The 21227-nt window shown below is 35.9% G+C and overlaps 1 protein-coding gene across 6 annotated transcripts in view; it reads left to right on the plus strand.

Annotated features, from left to right (window-relative positions):
- LOC112055319 (hormone receptor 4) overlaps positions 1-20075 on the plus strand; it is a 128209-nt gene extending 108134 nt beyond the window's left edge. For 2 of the 6 annotated variants that reach the window (XM_052891439.1, XM_052891438.1), the window contains exons 4-9: positions 3214-4332; positions 4416-4633; positions 4719-5114; positions 6985-7177; positions 14392-14507; positions 15089-20075. In XM_052891439.1, coding sequence (XP_052747399.1) covers positions 3214-4332; positions 4416-4633; positions 4719-5114; positions 6985-7177; positions 14392-14507; positions 15089-15169 — 2123 coding nt within the window. In that variant the 3' untranslated portion in view covers positions 15170-20075. Of the gene's footprint in view, positions 1-2023; positions 2438-3213; positions 4333-4415; positions 4634-4718; positions 5115-6984; positions 7178-14391; positions 14508-15088 lie in introns of those variants that run through there. The other 4 variants (XM_052891442.1, XM_052891440.1, XM_052891441.1 and 1 more) reach the window with 4 other exon arrangements.
- Positions 20076-21227: the final 1152 nt, after the last annotated feature.

Here is a 21227-nt window from a genome sequence, read left to right on the forward strand (position 1 = left end):
ACTTCCTTATTTTATGTCAAGTGACACATGCAAAACTTGTCAGAAGGTGAAACTGGCCCTTTGCAACGAATACTTCAAAGTAATAGTATGAAAATAACTACGTGTATAAATATTTGCTATATTGCACTGCAACCTTGTAGGTTCAGTGAGCTTACATGCACCTATAAAATCTTGAATGTAAACGGATTTCATGCTCACAGTCAGATCGGCCTTCGTATCGTACTACGAAAATAAAAAATAGAATACAGTACGTACAGTTAAATTATTTATAGATTTGCGTGAATCTTGATAACGTTTCTCGATGTGACGCGAGGGTGTGACGCAGCGCGGGGTGTGACGCGATGTGACGCCACGCACCCGCGTTATGACGCACCCTCGCGTGTAGTATGCACTCGTCAACAAGATAAGCGGGATCATTCCAACGTGAGACCGATACACTACGCTTAACTCAACTCGACCACGCTATTTGCTCTCGTATTTTTTGTTCTTATCTTTTTCCGTCTCACGTATTATTTGTTCGGGAGAACCGGTAACTTGATTGCTTTATTATTTCTGAATGATTATGAATGAAACTTATTTATGTAGGATGAACAGTGATGAGCGCTGTACTTTGCCTTAGATAACGGTATAGTTGAAGTATTTTCAGAAACGTTGTTCGGAATGTTGCACGAATGAGTTGAGTATGTACACATATTGAATATAATGGCTATGTAAAATGTTTAAATAAGAAGATAGCATGTTAAATCATCAATAAATATTAACAAAATTGAAGTGTCTGTCTGTGATAACTACGTTTTTTCAAGTACGCTTTTAGGTAAATAAAAAAACACATACAAGCATTTTTTTATTTTTTGTCTGGAACTGATTTTACTGGAACTTTTACTGATGTATGACAGCTTAAGACGATTTCCGAAAGATTACATAGATTAGATATATAATATATATCGAAAAAAACGAACAACTCTTTTAGATCGGACCCGAGTTCCCTTCAACAAAATATATGCAGTCACAATACCCCTTAACTAAAATTTAACGCTACTAAAATTGAACTGAAATATAGTTTATATGTATACTCGTACGTTCGTAAAGTCTCAACTAACTCGTACGTTAACTATGCTGTCAAGAAACAAGTAATTCATTAATTTTATTGTCATTCGGTTGCGTCTACCCCGGTACTATTTCTGTCGGTGTCTATATAATATCGGAGAATAATAGATGCGGAGCGCAGTGACACGTGGCGGCGCAGGGAGGCTCTGCGGGGTAGGGGTGTGACCCAGATCCAGCCGGTCGCTGACCGCGCGCGACCTTCGCTTGCACCGATCGAAAAAAGATCAGCCTCTATAGAAAGAACTGCGAATTGCGTAACCATCTTTATTGTTGTCTGGTGACGACGAACGCTTCCGTACCTATTGCAAATAGTTTCTAATACAAACGAACTTTTCATTCTATTTCAATGGTTCCTAAGCAGCGTTATATTTGTTGACTTTTTTTATTTTTTTATTATTATTTACAAGTTAGCCCTTGATTACAATCTTATCTGATGGTAAGTGAAAATCCACACCCCTTTCGGTTTCTACACGGTATCATACCGGAACGCTAAATCGCTTGGCGGTACGTCTTTGTCGGTAGGGTGGTAACTAGCCACGGCCAAAGCCTCCCACCAGCCAGACCTGGATAAATTAGGAAAACCTCAATCGGCCCAGCTAGGGTTGTTGGGTTGGGGACTAGTCGTTGCAACACGGTTTCACCCGCGTAGTTAGAATTAGGGGATAAAATAGCCCATGACACTCACAAATGACGTGGCCCCTACAATACCACACCTTTACCTCTTCATAACAGTACAGATATAGTAAACCGAGTTACCGTACCGATCGATATTAACGTAATAGACAGCATTCACTAGGCAGTTAGACTTATCTACGAAGCGAGCCTCCCTAGGACCTCAGCAGCTATTGCATCACGCGGCTAGAAAGATCGGTCCCCACCAGTGATGTGGCAAAGGACGCGGAGTGAAATAGAGATCGTCCTCGAAGCGAGAGCGGTGCACGCGTTGCACTAGTCATTGTGCGGTTGCACTTCGCACGCACGGCCGTCTGAGTGACCTAATAGTGGCTGGAGGGAGGGACCGGGAAGCGCGGGGAGCCCCCGCCGCTCGTGCGGTAGGTCGCGCACTGCGCCGCCCGCCGCCTGCCCAGCGCGCCAGTGGAAAACTTTCTTCGCGACTTTTCCTCGCGTAAACAAAACCGCGCTAACATTTTCGCCGCGCTCGTAAGTTCCACGGTTCCTATTAAATTCGCAGCCATGTTTAATCAAGTGCTTGAGTTTTTGTTATTGAATTTCCCGTACGATTCCAAGTTCAATGGACTGAGTGATTTGGGATGTTAACTACGGTTACGTGCGGGTAGCCTGCGCATATGGATTTAGTGATAAAAAGTCGGTAAAGTTTCTAATTCGCTGTTTACAGTTTTGTTTTTGATTTACATGATATGATGAAACAAATATAAAATTTATATGAAACTAAAATGTGAAAACAACAGAGCTTTTTTCAAGTAATTATTTAGTTTGTAGTACTACTAATATTAAATTGTTTGTAATTTTTATTCTATTTATTTATATAAAAGTAAAGTTTAGTTGTAAATGAAAGTAATTCGCCATATTAGCATAGTTTGTAGAGCCCTTTGTGCAGGCTGCGCGCTCGCTTCCGGGCGCCGCATCTGCGCGCGCGCCGCTTTCACTTTCTCCTCGCGAGCGCCGCATCTCGCGTTCACCCGTCACGACGTGCGGCCACGCTTCCTATATTTTCCACATATTTTTCGTTCCGTGTTCCGGAGTATTGCGTGAACTAATAAAGTTAACTATAAAATTAATAAATATGCAAATACATTTATATACGTATTGTTGTATTCATCGACGAGTAACGCACCAGTGGCCTTTCTAAATAAAAGTTCTGCGATCGCATCCGTGAATCGAATTAGTTTTCTATGTGGTCGGGGCCACGCTGGTCGTGACGCAACCGGCTAATCTAGTCGGCGGCGGGAAGTGCAGTGTCGCGTCCCCGCGCCGCACCCCGCGCTCGTACTAGCGACGCCACGCCGCGCGGTCGTTGACGTTTCACCTAGTTTCTATTTGTCACTTATTAAAAGCACGGCTCGCTATACTTTCGCGAAGACGCGGAAGTCTGCGGCCGTGCCTGATGTCGGCGTGTGTCCACAGGCGAGTCGGCAGCCGACACCAGCACGTCGTCGCCCGACCCCGGCCCGCCGTCCCCGCGCATGGCCGAGGCGGGCTGCAGCACGCCGCCGCACCCGCCGCCGGTGTTCGACGGCGGCGGCTCGCCCTCCCCCTCCCCGTCGTGCCACCCCACCGTCATCCGCTCCGCGCCGCCGTACTCAGTCATCAAGTTCGAAGGAGCGCCCTCCGTCGTCAAGTCTGAAGCCTCCGTGGTCGGAAAGCATGAATCTATGAACCCTTCTCAATTCCCCTCATCGGTCAAGCTCGAGAAGCCCGAGGCGACACAGGCTGATCCTCCTCAACCCTACAGGCCGCGTCCCATCGCGCCGTCCCCGCAGGGCACGCACCCATCGCTGTCGCCAGGACACTGGCCGAGCGCCGCCTGCATTAACGGTGTGAAGCCAGAACTGATCGGTGGTCATTTTCCGCCGCAACCCTTAGAGCCGAAAGCGGGATCTCGAGGTTCGTCGCAATGGCGAGGTGCGCCGGCGGTCATCATGGGCGAGTCGGGTGGTGTGAGAACGATGTTTTGGACGCTGCCCGCTCCGACGACGAGTTCAGAGCCATCAGCTAGTGCGTCTCACACGCCGACACCGCCGACCCCAGACCCGGGGACGTGCAGTGAGGAATCGGCCGCTCGAATGTTGCTGAATCTCGGCGGTGAGCTGCGGAGGCCGCGAGTGACGTCACTCAACATGGAGCTGTTGTGGGCGGGAGACGTCTCCCAACTGCCGGCGCACCAACAGAAGCACGCTTTGAATTTAAGCGCTGCAGCGGGCAGCGTGGCTGGTGTGGCCGGCGTCCCCGGCGCGAGTCCTCTAGCCGCAAGGCAGGCTGAACTCCGGACGTATGCTGCTGCGGCTGAACGCGAAGAAGACGAGCAGCCCATGATTTGTATGATCTGTGAGGATAAAGCGACAGGGTTGCATTACGGCATCATAACGTGTGAAGGTTGTAAGGGGTTTTTTAAAAGGACTGTACAAAACCGACGAGTTTATACTTGTGTCGCTGACGGTGGCTGTGAAATCACAAAAGCGCAACGGAATCGATGTCAGTATTGCCGCTTCAAAAAGTGTATAGAACAAGGAATGGTTTTACAGGGTATGTATTTAAATCACATAAATATTTCAATTTAAAAGCTTTTCAGAATGTTATTTGTAATCATATATTTTGTTCTTCAACAGCCGTACGCGAGGACAGAATGCCGGGAGGTCGGAATAGCGGTGCCGTATACAATTTATATAGAGTAAAATATAAGAAACACAAGAAGACGAGCACTAAAGCGGCGACAACAACAAGTCGGGCGTCACCACCTGAAAAACCAAAAGACCCTTTACCACCTCTCCCACCGCACCTCGTCAACGGGACCATATTAAAGACTGCATTAACGAATCCTAGCGAGGTAATTGTTTCCATATAAGAATCGTTTTAATTCCTTAACAAATTAGAATCAGAATATTTTTATATACCGTGTCTCTGTTTCATAGGTTGTACACCTGAGAGCAAGACTGGAAAGTGCCGTGTCATCGTCGAGAGATCGCGCCGTTCCTTTAGAAAGGGCGTTACATATGATCGGAGCGCTAATAGACTGTGATGCTATGGAAGACATTGCCACCGTTCGACACCTACCTGATCTCCTTCACGACACCTCTGAAATTGGTGACAAACTGTGTAAAATCGGTGATTCCATCGTACATAAAATGGTAGCGTGGACGAAGAAGTTGCCGTTCATAATGGAAATCCCCATGGAAATCCATTCGAAGCTGTTGATGGAAAAATGGCACGAGATCTCAGTCTTAACGACAGCAGCTTACCAGGCGATGCATGGGAAGCTGGCACATGCACCACCATCATCAGACCACGAACATGATTTCATGCAAGAGGTAAATACATATACTTGTTATAAAAAAATGTTGTTCGTTAATCTAGCTTATCCTAGAAAACGGCTCAACCGTTTTGAATAGATTTTTGTTTCCTCTGTATTAAAAGAACTAAATATTTAAAGTTAAAAAAATTGATCCCCCTTATATATTTCCCTATTTAAATGGGGAAACTAAATTGTAAAAAATCATATATGAATAATGAAGCAACGAAATTTTTGGAAACATTACTATAATTACTCAGGAATACGAAAATCTACGAATCAGCTAGTAATATTATTTTAGGATAACTTTTCTTCTAAATAATAATTTTAATTCAATAAAATTAACGACAAAATTCTAACCCCTATTGTATTACAAACTTCCTAATCCTAATAAATAAGGAAATAAATGTAAGTGGAACAAAGATCATAATCTCTGCAACCAGCCCTCAATGATAGGCACTCAAATGATCACATTCGCTCCAGGGACTTCCGTACCGGCGCGAGCGCAGTTACGTGATCTGCATGGTTGCGTAACCAATAGAAAGTCGTCTCACTGCACTCGGACGTTTGCGCTGCACAGCCCGCTCTATTACAATCGTAAAATGCAATAGTTTCTATTAACAAGCTGTTAGAATGTATAATAAACAACAACTGCGCTGGAGTGTTCTAAAGTGTTATTGTTCTTATATTAGGTTGCGTCAAATAATTTGAATGAAGTCCTCCAAATAGGTATTCTAAATTCAAATAAAACTTACTTACAGAACCGATTTTATACAAACAGTAAACAACGCTCACTGGTTATTGGATGAAAAGTTTTTATATATCAAATTAAATATATTATGTCAATAATACATTGCAAATGGGTTGACCAAAGCATTTTAGTCCAAAATATGATTAATTTATTGAGACAAATTCCATATCCATATTCGAGCAAGTGGGAGAGTATAAACCTATAAAATATGGAAACGATAGGTTAAGTATATTTTATGCCCGCCAAAACTCTTAATTAGGCTGGTATAAACAAGTTAATCGATACTATAGTAACTAGCATTGACAGTTACTAGTATCGATTAACTAATTTAAATAGATATAAAGCGGTGATAAAAGATGGTCTACAACATATTAGGCATAAATTCCGGACTTCATCATAATCATTATCCTGCACTGAATTTTTTTAATCAACCTGTTTCAATATATTTATTGACATATTTAATTTTATTATCCAATATCCAAACCAGCTCGGTGAAAGTTGTCTTATACAGGGATTTCAAACTATAAGTATTCTAAATTCAAATACAAACTTACATTATTTTGTAATAACTTCAGTTTTTCATAAATATTAAAATATAACTCTCCATTTTAAAGATAACCTTGCAATTAAATTACGTGAATATATAAAGAAATGCATCTTTATTTCTGTCGTTGTGTATTACATAAGTGTAAACAATAATACCGGCAGTGGCAGTTACATAAAATGTATTTCATTGTCTAGTGCATTTCCTTTTTGCTTATGTATTGCAGTATTGCATAAAACACGATTCATATTTCTTGCATATTTTCGTAATCCTGCGTAAAATGAGTCTTCAGTAATTACTATATTATTATGCATTGGTATTTTAATTGTTTCACTTAATTACATTGATTTTTTAAAACGGTCAACAAAAATTATAATTAAATAGCTTCATTTTATTGAAATAAATTAATTGAAAAGATCTTAATATTTTTAATATTTTGTAATCTTTTTTTATTAAATCTTTTTTTATCAGAGTCGATTAGTATAATTAATTGATATCAATTATACCTAAAAGATTTATTTAAATTAATAATTATTGTAAAATTGTATTTGTGATCATTTAATTATTCAAGCTTTAATTTATAATTGTTTCTAGGTAAACGCTAATCTAAGGACACTACAGAACTGCTTAACGTCGCTAATGGGCAGGCCGATAACGTTGGAACAGCTTCGGTTGGACGTGGGACTTGTGGTGGAGAAAATGACCCAGATCACCTGCGTGTTCCGTCGTATCCAGCTACGTATGGAGGAATACGTGTGCCTGAAAGTCTACATTCTACTTAATCAGGGTAAGCACTTTTCGATACCTTTGTAAGAGTAACTAAGCCCCCATATACTGAGAAAAATAAGCCACTTAAATGAGCTACTTACGTAAGGAGCTTGCAAATTATTCCTACGGGTACAGCATACGTAAAAAAGATGCCATACTTAATAATGGTGTATCTTACTTTGCCGTTTAGAACTCGTGAAATACTGAGTTTGATTATAATATTGTACCGGCTACAATCGTAATAGTGACTATTTTAAGTATGGCGGTCCAGAAAAAAATCTCAGTATAGCAGAAGCTATATAAATAAAGAAAAAATACAAACAGTCAATGGAACCTCTAATGTTTTGAAAGTCGATTAAAAATACAACTAAAATCGTCCCACTGATATTTTTAGTTCAATTAACATGTAAAAATCTCTGAATGCACCATTTTATATCAATTAGAAATATGAAACTATAATAATATTTAGACGTAAGCTTATTGCCAATTACGAGTAGGTGGGTTGTAACGAGCATATTCAACTTGAAAAGAAACGTTTACGTAAAATTGTAGGAAAATTCCTACAACGGTTCGTACGTAATATACCGGTTGTAATGAAGTTAGAAACACCATCGGCTTTATTAATGCAAGAAGATCGATTGATTTTGCTTGACAACGCGGCAGTAATCCACTTATAGACGAGGGTGCATCGCCCCAACGAATGTAGGTCAGTTACAAGTTATAATTATATGAGTATGATCCTACTCTATGTACCGGTTGGCTGCATACTTATTTGAAAAGACAAAGCGATTTTCCGTGTACGTTGAACTATTTGCATTTATGACGTTTTGTTATAGCGTCTAGGTATAAATGTTACTATATAACTACCTTATCTATACTAATATTATAAAGAGGTAAAGTTTGTAAGTTTGTAAGTTTGTAAGTTTGTAACAATTTTTTGAAATGGGGTAATCTTCGGAACTACTGGACCGATTTTAAAAATTCTTTCACCAGTAGAATGCTACGTTATCGGGGAGTGCTATAGGCTATATTTTATATTTCTATCATATATAACTACTGAGATATCGCGGGTTTTCTCTTACAGGTCAGACCGAAAAACTTACTTATTCGCATGCGCTGCCTCAACCATTGCGTATAACTGAAATAAATGTATGGAGGCTTTTTGAACCTTTAAAAGTTCTACAAAAAAGTCCGCGACACCATATATCTATCTTTTATATTTGCGCAGATATAGTACCTTTAGTACTTTAAAAAATTATTTAAATTTTAACTAAGGTTTACGTCATTATTTACACAACTAAACTTAAATCCTTATCAAAATAAATGATTTAATAATCACAAGGATATTATAGAGATAAGATTTGCCCTTTACAGTATGTTAATTAGTTATATAGTTTCGAAGATAATACAAGATTTCTGAAAGTCGCAGAAATGCCGCTATATGACGCCCCGCGGTTTCAATTACGTGGTTCCCGTTCCCGTATGAATATGAGGACCAAACATAGCCTATGACACTCGCAAATAATGTAGCTTTCTATTGGTAAAAGAATTTTCCAAATCAGTCCAGTAGATCCAGAGATTACCCCCGACAACCACACAAACTTTACCTCTTTATAGTATTAGCATAGAAGTAGCTTGGGAAATTATAGTCTTTTGGTCATAGCACCACGCACAAAAGGCTGGACCAATTTTGCTGAGGGTAGGGATAGGATAGAGGTAGGGAAGGGGTAGGATAGAGGTAGGGTAGGGGTAATTTAGGGAAAGTGTAGGGTAGGGTTGGGTAGGGTACGGATAAGGTAGGGGTAGTGTAGGGTAGGGGCAAGGTAGAGGTAGGGGAAGGATATGGAACGTATAGGGTAGGGTAGGGTGGGGGTAGGGTACGGGTAGGGTAGGGGTAGGATACGGGTAGAGTAGGGTTAGGGTAGGGATAAGGTAGGGGTAGGGAAGGGTTAGGGTTAGTGGTAGGGTAGGAGTAAGGTAGGGGTAGGGTAGGGGTAGATTAGGGGTAGGGTAGGATAGGGTATGGATAGGTTACGGGTAGGGTTAGGGTAGGGTAGGAGTAAGGTAGGGGTAGGGTAGGGTAGAAGTAAGGTAGGGGTAGGGTAGGGTAGGGTAGGGTTGGGTAGGTTTACGAGCAGGGTAAGGTAGAGGTAGAGAAGTTTACATCAATTTTTACGCGGACGAAGTCGCGGGCGTCCGCTAGTAATTATATATACCATAGTTACTTGGAGAGATGCCGAGAATAAATCTTTTTTTAGTTCTTACTTCTATAATATTATTCGTAACCGAAATTAAATTTGAATATTGAAATATCAAATAAATTATATATGATAAGTTACGTCTGTAAAAATCTTTTAATATATTAGGTCTTCCTTTTTTTGTTAAAAAACGTTTACTAAATATTAATCAACTACAAACATTAAGAAAAAAGTCATTCATTTTAGATTATTTATCCAATGTTCCACAATTAAACTAAAAAGACCATATCAAATGTCAAAGAAATTAAATTAACTAAATGTTATTAAAATATGATATTAATACTACATTTGACATAAATAAGCTGTCTTAAATTATCAGCATCAAAATAGTTAAAAATTAAATTTATATTGATTACAAACTTTATTATTACGCGCCAATGCAATATGACAGTAAGTAGGTAAGTACCTACAGACTGCAGCGCGAAGACACCAAAATGGAGTCGCAAAGTGTGCTCGTTAATATTATTATGATTTATGGTACATATAACCCAGTTTCAAACGGAGATGCTTGCGAAATCGATTAGAATCAACAACAGAACATTATACAATAATTTCACTTCTGAGACAATCGACTTTAAACGAAAAGGTAACAAGTATTGTTCTTGCTTAACTTCACCACATATTGAACTTTATTACTATTTTTAACCACTATGAATGTTTTATGTATGTCTGTTTTTTGAAAATCGAATTCTATATATTTATTAGTAGTAGGTATAGTACTTGTTCATATTCGTCACATATTGAACTTTAAGTTACTATTTTTAACCACTATGGAGGTTTTATGTATGTCTGTTTTTTGTTCGAATCTATAGATTTACAAATCGAATTCTATAGATTTACTAGTAGTAGGTATAGTACTTGTTCTTCGCCACATATAGAACTTTAAGTTACTATTTTTAACCACTATGGAGGTTTTATGTATGTCTGTTTTTTGAAAATCGAATTCTATAGATTTACTAGTAGTAGGCATAGTACTTGTTAATATTCGTCACATATTGAAATTTATGTTACTATTTATAACCACTATAGAGGTTTTATGTAAGTCTGTTTTTTGAAAATCGAATTCTATAGATTTACTAGTAGTAGGTATAGTACTTGTTCTTCGCCACATATAGAACTTTAAGTTACTATTTTTAACCACTATGGAGGTTTTATATATGTCTGTTTTTTGAAAATCGAATTCTAAAAAAAACTCCTCCAATATAAGTTCGTAATAAGTATACAGGGTAGACTGTACATTATTATTTTATCCCTCTTAGTCTTAAACCGGTTCCGAGTACCTAATGGTTTATTTTGTCAAGCATAAAAAGAAACCATTTTCTCGATTTGGTTGTTTACTATGATTCCAAATGAATAAATGTTTGACGTAAATATCTAATACTGTTTATATAGCGTGAGTTCGATATAGTATAGCAATTATTATATTTAAATTATGTGTAAAATTGCCTCTGAAGCCGTAATCCAATTATAACGCCCTTCACTAGGTTGAGGCGTCTGTAATTTCGCATGCAAATGATAAAGCCACGAGTACAGTATGACCGACATACGCTACGTTAGTTAAACATTTTCAACATAAACAAACTTTAAAAAATAATAAATTTTATTACGCTCAAATTAGATTAAGATATTAAATTCAATTAAATCCATTTAAATAAAATTGAAGTTTCTGTCTGTGATTTCAAAATAACTGTGTTTTTTCAATTGCTTGCAAACATGAACAAGCTTTTTTTAAATTTTATATTAAGTCTGTCTATTTGTCCGGGACAATCTCTGGAATGGCTCAACCGATTTTATTGGAACTTTCACTGGAAGATAGAAGAGGTTATAGAGCAAGACTTAGACTACTTTTTATTCCGAAAAAACACATGCTTCCCGTGAGGTTTGCGAAAAACGGAATTTCTCGCGTTCGAAGTCGCAGGCGTCCGCTAGTTATAAAATAAACTCTTATAACATTTCCTTCTATCTATGTAGCGAGGGTAAGAAAAGTTAAGAGCTTATGTTCTAACGCGTCTGTGGCAGTAGTAGTGAAGGAAAAACACGACATCTGCGTTATCGATGCCGTAACTAGGTCAGCCTCACGCACACAACGCTCGAAAATTATTTTCACCGTACACGTTACAATTACACTATTTATGAAACCACACGTACTGAGCGTTGTGATGTGAAACAGATTAAAAAATATTGTACTTTTTTAAATTAACATTTGATGAAGCTAATACGTTTGAAACTGTAATAGATGTCATTTGTCCTGCATAATTGTTAGTATTTTAAACTCGTGAAACGCTTGAAATTCATCGTTTATAGCACGGGATATTTTTTTAAAAAAGAATATGTACAAATATAGCGTTGAGTAATAATTTCAAGTATCTCCACAGTCAACATTCTCGCTTTGCGGATATAAACTATTTTAAATATTTATACGTTATATAAATTTACCCCACGAGAAACAAGAGATTTGACTAACAGTAATTACTATCATAGGGATTTACATAATTTAACGGATTAAATACTTCAGTTTTTACTTTTTTTTTGTATGTTCTCCAAGTAAGAATTTTTATTTATTAAATTTCCTAGAATTTAAACTGTATTAACTACCTAAGCGAATGCAGCCTTTAATGAAGGATTGGGTTTTTTTATACAAAGATGTCTATAACATCGATTATTTATCGATATATTTCAAAGAGCATCACTGTTAGCTAGATCTGCAAACTCGTAATAAAGACAATGATATAAGAATGAAAGTAGTAGGTATATACTCGTAGCAAGTGAGATAGTTATAACGGGAGTGAACAGTGAGTGTTTACGAGGTGAAATGGAAAACGCTTGCGCAACGGTTCCGCGGTTTCATGTGTGTGTGAGCGTATGTGTTGTGTTAGTGTATGTGGACAATAAATGTTAGGCAATAGGTACACATTACAGTATTTACAAATCTATCTATAGAAATAGAATAGGCCTATGTTGACTACAAGTTGAAGCCCTCGACTTCTCATACGTGCAATTTGGGATTTTTTTAATAATAATTTTTTTACAACACCCTTAATGTTTATAAGATTGTTCTCTGAAAACCGAATGATCCGTTTATTAGTTTCGAAGATTAGCGTGAACATACACTCAATAACTTTTTTATGATTAAATCCTACATTTTTATGCTTTATTAGAATAAACGTTTTCCAAGCAAAGAATTAAGTAATTACACAAACAATCTAAGCAGACAATAGCGGCCACTTATAACAGTTAAAAATATAAGCATACCAAATTACATTTTTTTTTAATATTGACCGACAACTCAATACAATGTAGCAATGTTGATTTGGAATTTCTTAAAAATGAACAAAACTACAACAAGTAAAACAACTTAGGACACCCTTGAACAAATAAAAATACTTGGTCTGACCCCAGAACTTCATGGCTACAGGCTAACATCGAGTCAAGTAGGTAATAAACATACCTACTTGACTCACATCACAAACAGTGATGTGATTTATCGCTTGCTTGAGAGCTGCGCTGTTCGTATAATAGTTGGTTACGTCAGTCGTAACGGGACAGCATTTCACTCTCGGCGAAAAGCGAAGCGGAAGCAAACTTTCTCTTTTGCCGCGCGCTTGCGGCGAAAAAACTGATTAGAGCCGCTAACTCGTCTCGCTCGCGGTGACGTAACATGCGCGAGCCATGTTCGTCAGATAGGGATGTGACAACGATACAAATTATTCGATTATAATATGTATTGAAAAATTCGGATGCTAAATTCTTTATAAATTAAATGATTGATCGATTAATAACAATAAATCAAACAATAAAAAAATATATTATTAATAATTAATTTATATTTTAGCATTGTAAGAGTAGCAAGTAATATACCTAACATTGGTGTTTTTTAATGAAATAGATGGCTAATTTTCCCAATTGTTCATAATAATTTAATATACAATGTTTTTAATAAAATTTAATATATATTAAGTTATACTTCATCTCATAAATTAGATTTAACGAAAATACAAAATTAATAGAGTAGGTAGTAAAGCAAGTTAGATAATAGTATTAATTGATATTTAATTAATATACATAGTGCTATTTTTAACCGACTTAAAAAAAGAGGAGGTTTTCATGTCGAATGTATGTTTTTTTTAATAAATGTTATTTGGCAATTAATGAAATGAGTGCATTATTGACCGAGAGCTATAACGGTGTGGTACTGGTATGGCATGAGCAGTGAGCACACGTAACGCGTACAATATCGTGAAGCGCGTGCGAGCGGGACGGCAGCAACGGTTGAGGACGCGAACGCTCGAGCGGAGGTCAACGGCTAGCCGCGGTCGTTGCCCCGCTATCGGAGTGACCTACTGAGCGCGTGACGTCACCACCGCACCGCGCGCTCCGCGCCATTGCTAGCCCGCCGACTTATACCGCCATCTTTGGACGAGTAGTCACACTTGTCACAAATATTACGAGGTTCTTCAAACGTTATAGTTTGTTTTGTTACAATTATTTATTTATTCAGAAAAGGGCTGCAAACACGTCTCTCAATAAAACAAATAGTTTAATCTAATCCTTTCCAGAGCAGTATGCGAGAAAGCTCTTCTTTCTCAGAAATGGGAAAATTTTTACTCATGCAAAACTTTGTCTTAATTAACTATTGACTTTGGTAATAAATTACTAGGTACAAATTTTACTACATTATTTTTTTATTTTTTTAATTATTCATCTATACTAATATTATAAAACTGAAAAGTTTGTTTGTTTGATTGAACGCGCTAATCTCAGGAAATACTGGTCCGATTTGAAAAATTCTTTTAATTATCGAGGAAGGCTATAGGCTAAATTTTATCCCTGTATTCTTACGGGAACGGGAACCACGCGGGTGAAAACGCGTGGCATCTACTAGTCTAAGACATTTTTCACAGAGTGAGATTTTATTGATGGATAGGTAGGGACTATTAAATTATTCCATCAGCTTTAAATGGCTTATTCCTTCCAGAAGTGGAGTTAGAGAGTATTCAAGACAGATACGTGCAAGTTCTCCGCAGCTATTTGGAGCACGCCGCTCCGCACCACCCCGGGAGATTGCAAGAGCTATTCGCGAGAATACCTGAGGTGAGAATCTATTCTACATGATCAAAACTAGTAATGAATATCAGATTTAGAGATAGTGTTATAGAACTGTAAAACAACAATCCTTTGATAGCTTAAATAATAGCATAGTAGTTTACTCCAAACTGGCTTTGGATAAAAAAATATTAGGGCGGTCTTTTATTCAATTTCTTTAAATTTAATTCTTTTAACTTATTCTATAACTCAAGACGCTAAAGCCCACAATGATTTGTGTACCTACGTGAATTTTGTTGTTACATTTGAAATCTTTTGAACTTAATAATTTTACTACTTTCTGCTTCACTTGACTCGGTGATAAAACACATGACATAAACGTTATGCATTTAATGCTATTTTGTTAAATTAACTTTGTCATAGAATTCACTAAAACTTTTGAAAATTACATTTTTAATTTGCTTTTGTTAGCATCGTTGTTTATTATAGCAACACATATATATATATATGACATTATGGCATTACAATACAATACTAAAGTCCTAAACAAGTTCGTGTAGAAAGTAAGCAAGAGCATTCGAAACCGAAAGCGAAACAGTACAGTAAACTGACTCAACGTGCACTTTCAGATTCAAGCGGCGGCGAACCTGTTGCTAGAGAGTAAAATGTTCTACGTACCGTTCGTGCTGAACTCGGCGGAGATCAGATAGTACATGGCGCAGCAGGGCGTCTAGTTCTCGATGTATGAGCGCCAGACCCCTCGCCTCGCGCCGCGACCCCTCACAGCCCTCGTCATCGTGACCACACCGCCCTGTGTTCTCTGCCCCAGCACTGCGCTCCTTCCCGGGCATCGACAATAAAAGACTAACGAGGCGGTAGCACCCTCGCTAACAGAGGCAGTTTGAGCTGTCGCCGCCGTATGGACATTGGACTCGTGTGAGATACTTTACGAGTGTTCAGTGCGAAGCTAGTGCGGTATTATACCCTTGTTGAATCGATGTGTGTATTGGCTTATAAATTGTTTATTAGAGGAAATAAAACGTCCCAATTGACAGACTGATTTATAATTAAACTTCTTAGCTATTATTTAATTAGTACCAGGGACTCGGATGCGTGTTTTATACGTGGTAGTGTACACTACTTAGTGTTATTGTAGATTAAAATATATAATTATGTTACTATTTAAATTCTTCAGTCGGAGATCGCATAATATATTATTTCTGTAAATATAGAATATAATTTTTACTAGATATAGATTGATTAGTAGTTAGATAAGATGTTGTTTATAGAAGAATTGTAAATGAAATAATTATTACTGTTTTAGTTTGCATTTTATATTGACTAGGGTTAAACCGGTAGACTTGTCGCTGGGTCTGTAAAATGAGGATTTTTAATTTTGTACAGTGAGATGTTACAATCCCAAGTGTTTCATTCTTAAAAGTAGGTACACGGTTTTACTTTTACCGTTTACAAACAAAAAATCAAAAATAACGTGAAAATTTTATTATTAATTTAATACTAACTTACCAAGCTTAAGGCAAAAACATAAAAGGCTTTTCAAGCGATTCAAACTAAATTATGACTTATGAGCGTACCGATCAGACAGCAGTTATTTTTATTTCACAGAGCGAAATCTAGGGATAATAACATCTCACTGGTTTTTATATACCTATGAATTGTTCGTATTATAAGTACTAGCACTAAGTACCTACTCTCAGTGTTTACCAAGACTGCTTGTATACAACTATACTGTTTTTACGCTATCGTGTTGTAGCGCGGTTTCGCGCTAAATTCTATAGTCACAACTTATGCATTTTTATTGCCAATATTACGCAAGACACTTGTGCATATATTGTTCTAAATCTTACTTTACTCTGGTCTAACTAGATTTAAGTAACCAGCAACCGTGTAGTACGTGCGTATCGTGAATTCTTGAACGTTTTCCGCTTCAAGAGCGTTTATATCACAGCCTTGGTCGGAGACGGTTCAAAGATTTACTTATCGTATTATATTTTGCTTCCTTTGATGTGTTCAAGTGTAATTTATGCTCAATTCCATTAATTTTCATCGGACGTTTGCATGATATTTAATCATCTCTCAAGGCACACATACTTTTTTGTCAGTCATGGTTTCTGTTTCAAAAAATTTTGGTGTGACGAATTTTTCAATATATTAGTGGAAGACTGCGTGGGTATTTTTTTTAATTATTACTGTGAATAACTTATAGCCTGTGTGGTTAAAACAGATGGACAAAATATATATTTAAAAATTGTATGCTACTGCTTTAGAACATTCGTTTTATATTGTCATAAAAATTCACTGTGGTTAACAGATGGACAAAATATGTATTTAAAAATTGTATGCTACTGCTGTAGAACATTCGTTTTATATTGTCATAAAAATTCAGCATTATTTCATTCCTTGAACTGTTAATAGAGACGATTTATATTTTATCATCAACGTTAGATATAATTTGTTCAAACTTGTGATGAAATTGGTTGAATCAAAATGTCAAAAAAATATTGTGACGTCATAATGTCACTAACTACTAACTAAATAATTATTTTTCAATTCTAGCAGAACGATGGGTAATGAACAATTTAAGATCATTTAATAAAATGTGTCAACTAGCCTTTTGTGTTTTATAATTTTTGTGCAGACATACACTGCGCGTAAAGCAATTTTAAAAACAAACCTAGGAATTAGTTTCTCAGGGGAAAGTTTGGTCTATTTCTGATGATAGAAAATCTTCAATTTAAAATCGTAAAACTTAACGAAAACACCTTTATTTTTTAAATAAACCATTATTTTGTAATATTGTACATAATACAAAATAATGGTTTAAAAAAATAATATATGTTTTAAACTAGTCTTGATTTGCATTACTGTTTGGTTTGGTTTTTTTGTACAATTTCTGTATAAGTGTGAATAGTTTCATCACAATGCCACTGTTTGAACAAGTTGCATCTAATTCTAATGTATTCATAATAATACGGTATTCATTTAATTTCAAACCCATTTCATATTAATTTTCATCTTCATCCCTACTGACTTCGTAGTCTAGACCAAAACTTAACGTGAACTAATTAACATTACTCGCTATCATCTGGTAAGTATCGTATCATCGTAATAAACGCGTTAGTAATAAATCATTGTACACATTTAGTATTAAATAGAGCTAGAACTTAAGTAACCAACTGATTTACTAACTACGTCACTGTCAGTATCCACTGCCTACTTTAATGTTAAAATATTTGATAACAATGATATTATTATGGCTCGTATACACCACGCGATTTTAAAACGCCCGATTTACTGAACAGCGATAATTACAATTAATAAATTTAAAAGTGCATAGCCCTAAACAACTACTTATCTGTTCTTTTATACGAATTTACAAATACTGAAACATCACAAAACTTTCTATATTATTATGGCTTATGAGGAAACTGAGGTTTAAGACTAAGCTAAAGTTTTTATAAACATTTTTTATAAAAAGACGGTTTTTTACTGTAAGCTCGACAATAATGTCGACAATATCAAACAAGCTGAACATAATTGCAATGGACTCTGTCATAAATAAAAACAATGTGTACCATAATGTCCAACCTTTGATTATTTTTGATACAGATTGTGAACCTAATGTGTATTTTATAACATAAACCTTACTTTCACCTCCTTATTTGATAAATTGACAATTAGTGCTCAATATTTCGTTTATTGTTGTATCGTGCAGTTCTTTATAGAACAAGTAATAGGTACTATATCGACCACGTTGTCTAAAATTGTCCTCAAACGCCTTCTCTCTTCAATTTATTTGGGCAATTATTATATTTTTTTAATAACCAACACAGCTACTTGAACAGGTTCACTTAAACAGGTGAAAAGATTACGGTTAAAGATTAACTAAGTGATTAAGCTACATCCATTACAAGCAGAAAAAGACCGCGTGTTGTATACAAGCTTTTATTCGTTAATGTTATAACTTTAATTATAAAACGTTCCAACAACGGTGAACAGTTACCATTAGATTAGGGATGACAATTAATGTCGAATTAAAAAGATAAGTAATTACAACCAAAAAGTTCGTTCTAAGGACTTAGGTTCTAGGTAATAATTAATCACAACTTAGATCTAATTCAAATCAATATACACTATGAATATATTTGTACGTATTCAGCGGCGTAGCATTATTCTCAATATTATTCTTTGCATCATTTATCATTATATTATATGTATGTATCGTATGTATATGTGTGTAGATAATATCAATCTCTGATGGAACTAACCCCCTATAACTTCAATACACTTCGTTGCATTACTAATCCCCTACTGTTGAGTTGAGGACAGGCCCCCTCCCTCTTCTAAAGAAATTTGGACGTGCACTTTAAATTATCTGAATTGCCAACTGCACTTATTTTTTTTTCTAATTACCTACTCTTATCATACGCACCTAATCTAATATGGCCCTAAGTATGAAACTTTGGTAACTACATAATAACAAATACCTACGTATACATAATTGTTACGTGTATGATGTTACTTCTGCTTTGTCAATTTGAAATAAATGGGGTATATCTCATATACAAATTAAAAAAGAAAAGAAAAATAAACATAATATTTTGCATAAATAATAAAAGTGCGTCGTGTGCTTGGACCTAATCAAAGCAATATACAAACATTCGTTGTTAACAATTATAGAAACCCACCGAAAGCAAAATTATAAAATGCATTTAAAACAGTTTAGGAACCAGTGGCATATTTGTGCTTATTGCAAAAACAAAAGTACCTAAATATTTCCCATATTTCAACTTTTATTTGTTACTACCAGAAATGTTGACAATATCTTGACAGTTTTAATTTTTTTGTATTATTTACATATATATATATATAAAAATATTTAACCATAATGTAAAGTCGTGTTCACCAAGTTTTCACCTTTATAAAAATCAGTTTAAAATCCAAATGTATCTCAATAATATATTTTTCTAGTCTGGAGAGTTCCTTACCTTCACGAGCTACGCCATTGGTAAAACCGTAATTAAGACCTTTCGGAAATATAATTATATTTAATGTATTTATCTCACCTTGCTTATGCGTAACATTATATGACATCACTTTACATATTTAAGTATACTTCTCCAGTGACTTAAACTTATATATATCTATAATATTCAGCCTAACTGAATGTAAAAATTGTGATACCAATATTTGACACAATATAAAATACTACCATCGACAGCCATTTCTTGGTCTATCAAATCAAAATAAGAAAAAAATTAAATGTTTGGTTAACAATTGAAATATTTATCTTTTACAAATTCAAAATGCGACGTCGTTAGTTAATATGATTTAATTTTTTTGATGACCCAAAACTGGAATCTGGTTAACATTGAAGTTATTAAGTCCCAAATTGACTTGAGTTTAAGTGTTAACCGCGTCTAGGCTAAAACATAACCGATTGGTTCAAAGTTGCCACTGCAAAGTAAATTAAGTGTAAACTATTGTTGACTACATATAATTTATAGCTTAACCAATAAAAATTGAATCTACGGGGTAATGAAATAAGATGCAATTCTAGACTACAAATAAATTACACAAATTAATCTTTTTTTTTTTAAATCCTGATTTACAAGTTTTCCAGAACGAATTCATAAATAAAAAAAATTTCGGCAGCTGCGATACATACTCGTTTAATGTATATATTATGTAAGATACAAAAAATCAACAAACACCAAAAAACATGAGCTGCCCTTAGCTTTGATATCTCTAGCATAAAAAAATCAATCGATATTACGATGTTTTGTAATTCTCTAAACAATCTTGTTACCTGAATGAGCGACACGAGTCCGTTCCTCATTGCGTTACCATTAGTTAAGTGTTAGTGGATATTATTATTATAGTATTTTGTACATTGTAATTAGTTCCAATACGACCGGTTAAAACACTGCCATCAAATGCCTACATAGATTTAAAAATAAAAAATTTTGTTACGATTTAAAAGTTATAAGTTATTAACATTCGTGAAATTATTAGTTAATTGTGATAAACAGTGATAGTTTATTGAAACCTTGCGAATCGCGTTTTATAGTGACAATGTGTGTTAAATTTCATAATACGTTTTGATAAGCGCACGGCTTGTAGGCCGAAACTACTGACAATTACTGCATAATTGCATATATTTATTTATTCAATTATATCTAGTTTAAATTATAATAACTTAGTCGATATATACACCATCAAAACGAAGGTGTTAAATCTAAAGTCTGAGGTAAAGATGCCTTTATAGATTTTTAATCGTGTATGACGGAAATAGTAAGTTTAACTATAATCGCGAATCGTGCATCGTTTTACTAATGTGTTAATGGTAGGTAATGTAATGTATGTAAGTAATATTAACTTTGTTAATAGCATAGCGTATTGTTAAGGTGAAACTATCGGCAGAGTATCAAAGGGAAAACTTAGATTGTAATGATGTTATTGGCGTTGTACAAAGGATAGTATTGTTAGTGAGTAACGAGAAAATTGGCGCATTACTGGAGAGTACCTAATTAGAATAGTAAACGGAAAGCCCACTGAGGCTATACAATTGTAAATACAAACTACATGTAAAATAGCCATTCGCTTTTCGTTGCTTTCCTAATTTCAAAGCTGGTCTATCTGAACTTTCATTTGTCGTGTCTATCGCGTGATTCATTTGCCGGTCAATATCGTTACGAGTAAATTTTAATGGAGTACAGTTTCGCAATTACATTTTTTTCTGCTACA

This window comes from Bicyclus anynana, chromosome 4 (assembly GCF_947172395.1).
Source record: "Bicyclus anynana chromosome 4, ilBicAnyn1.1, whole genome shotgun sequence".
NCBI lineage: Eukaryota > Metazoa > Arthropoda > Insecta > Lepidoptera > Nymphalidae > Bicyclus > Bicyclus anynana.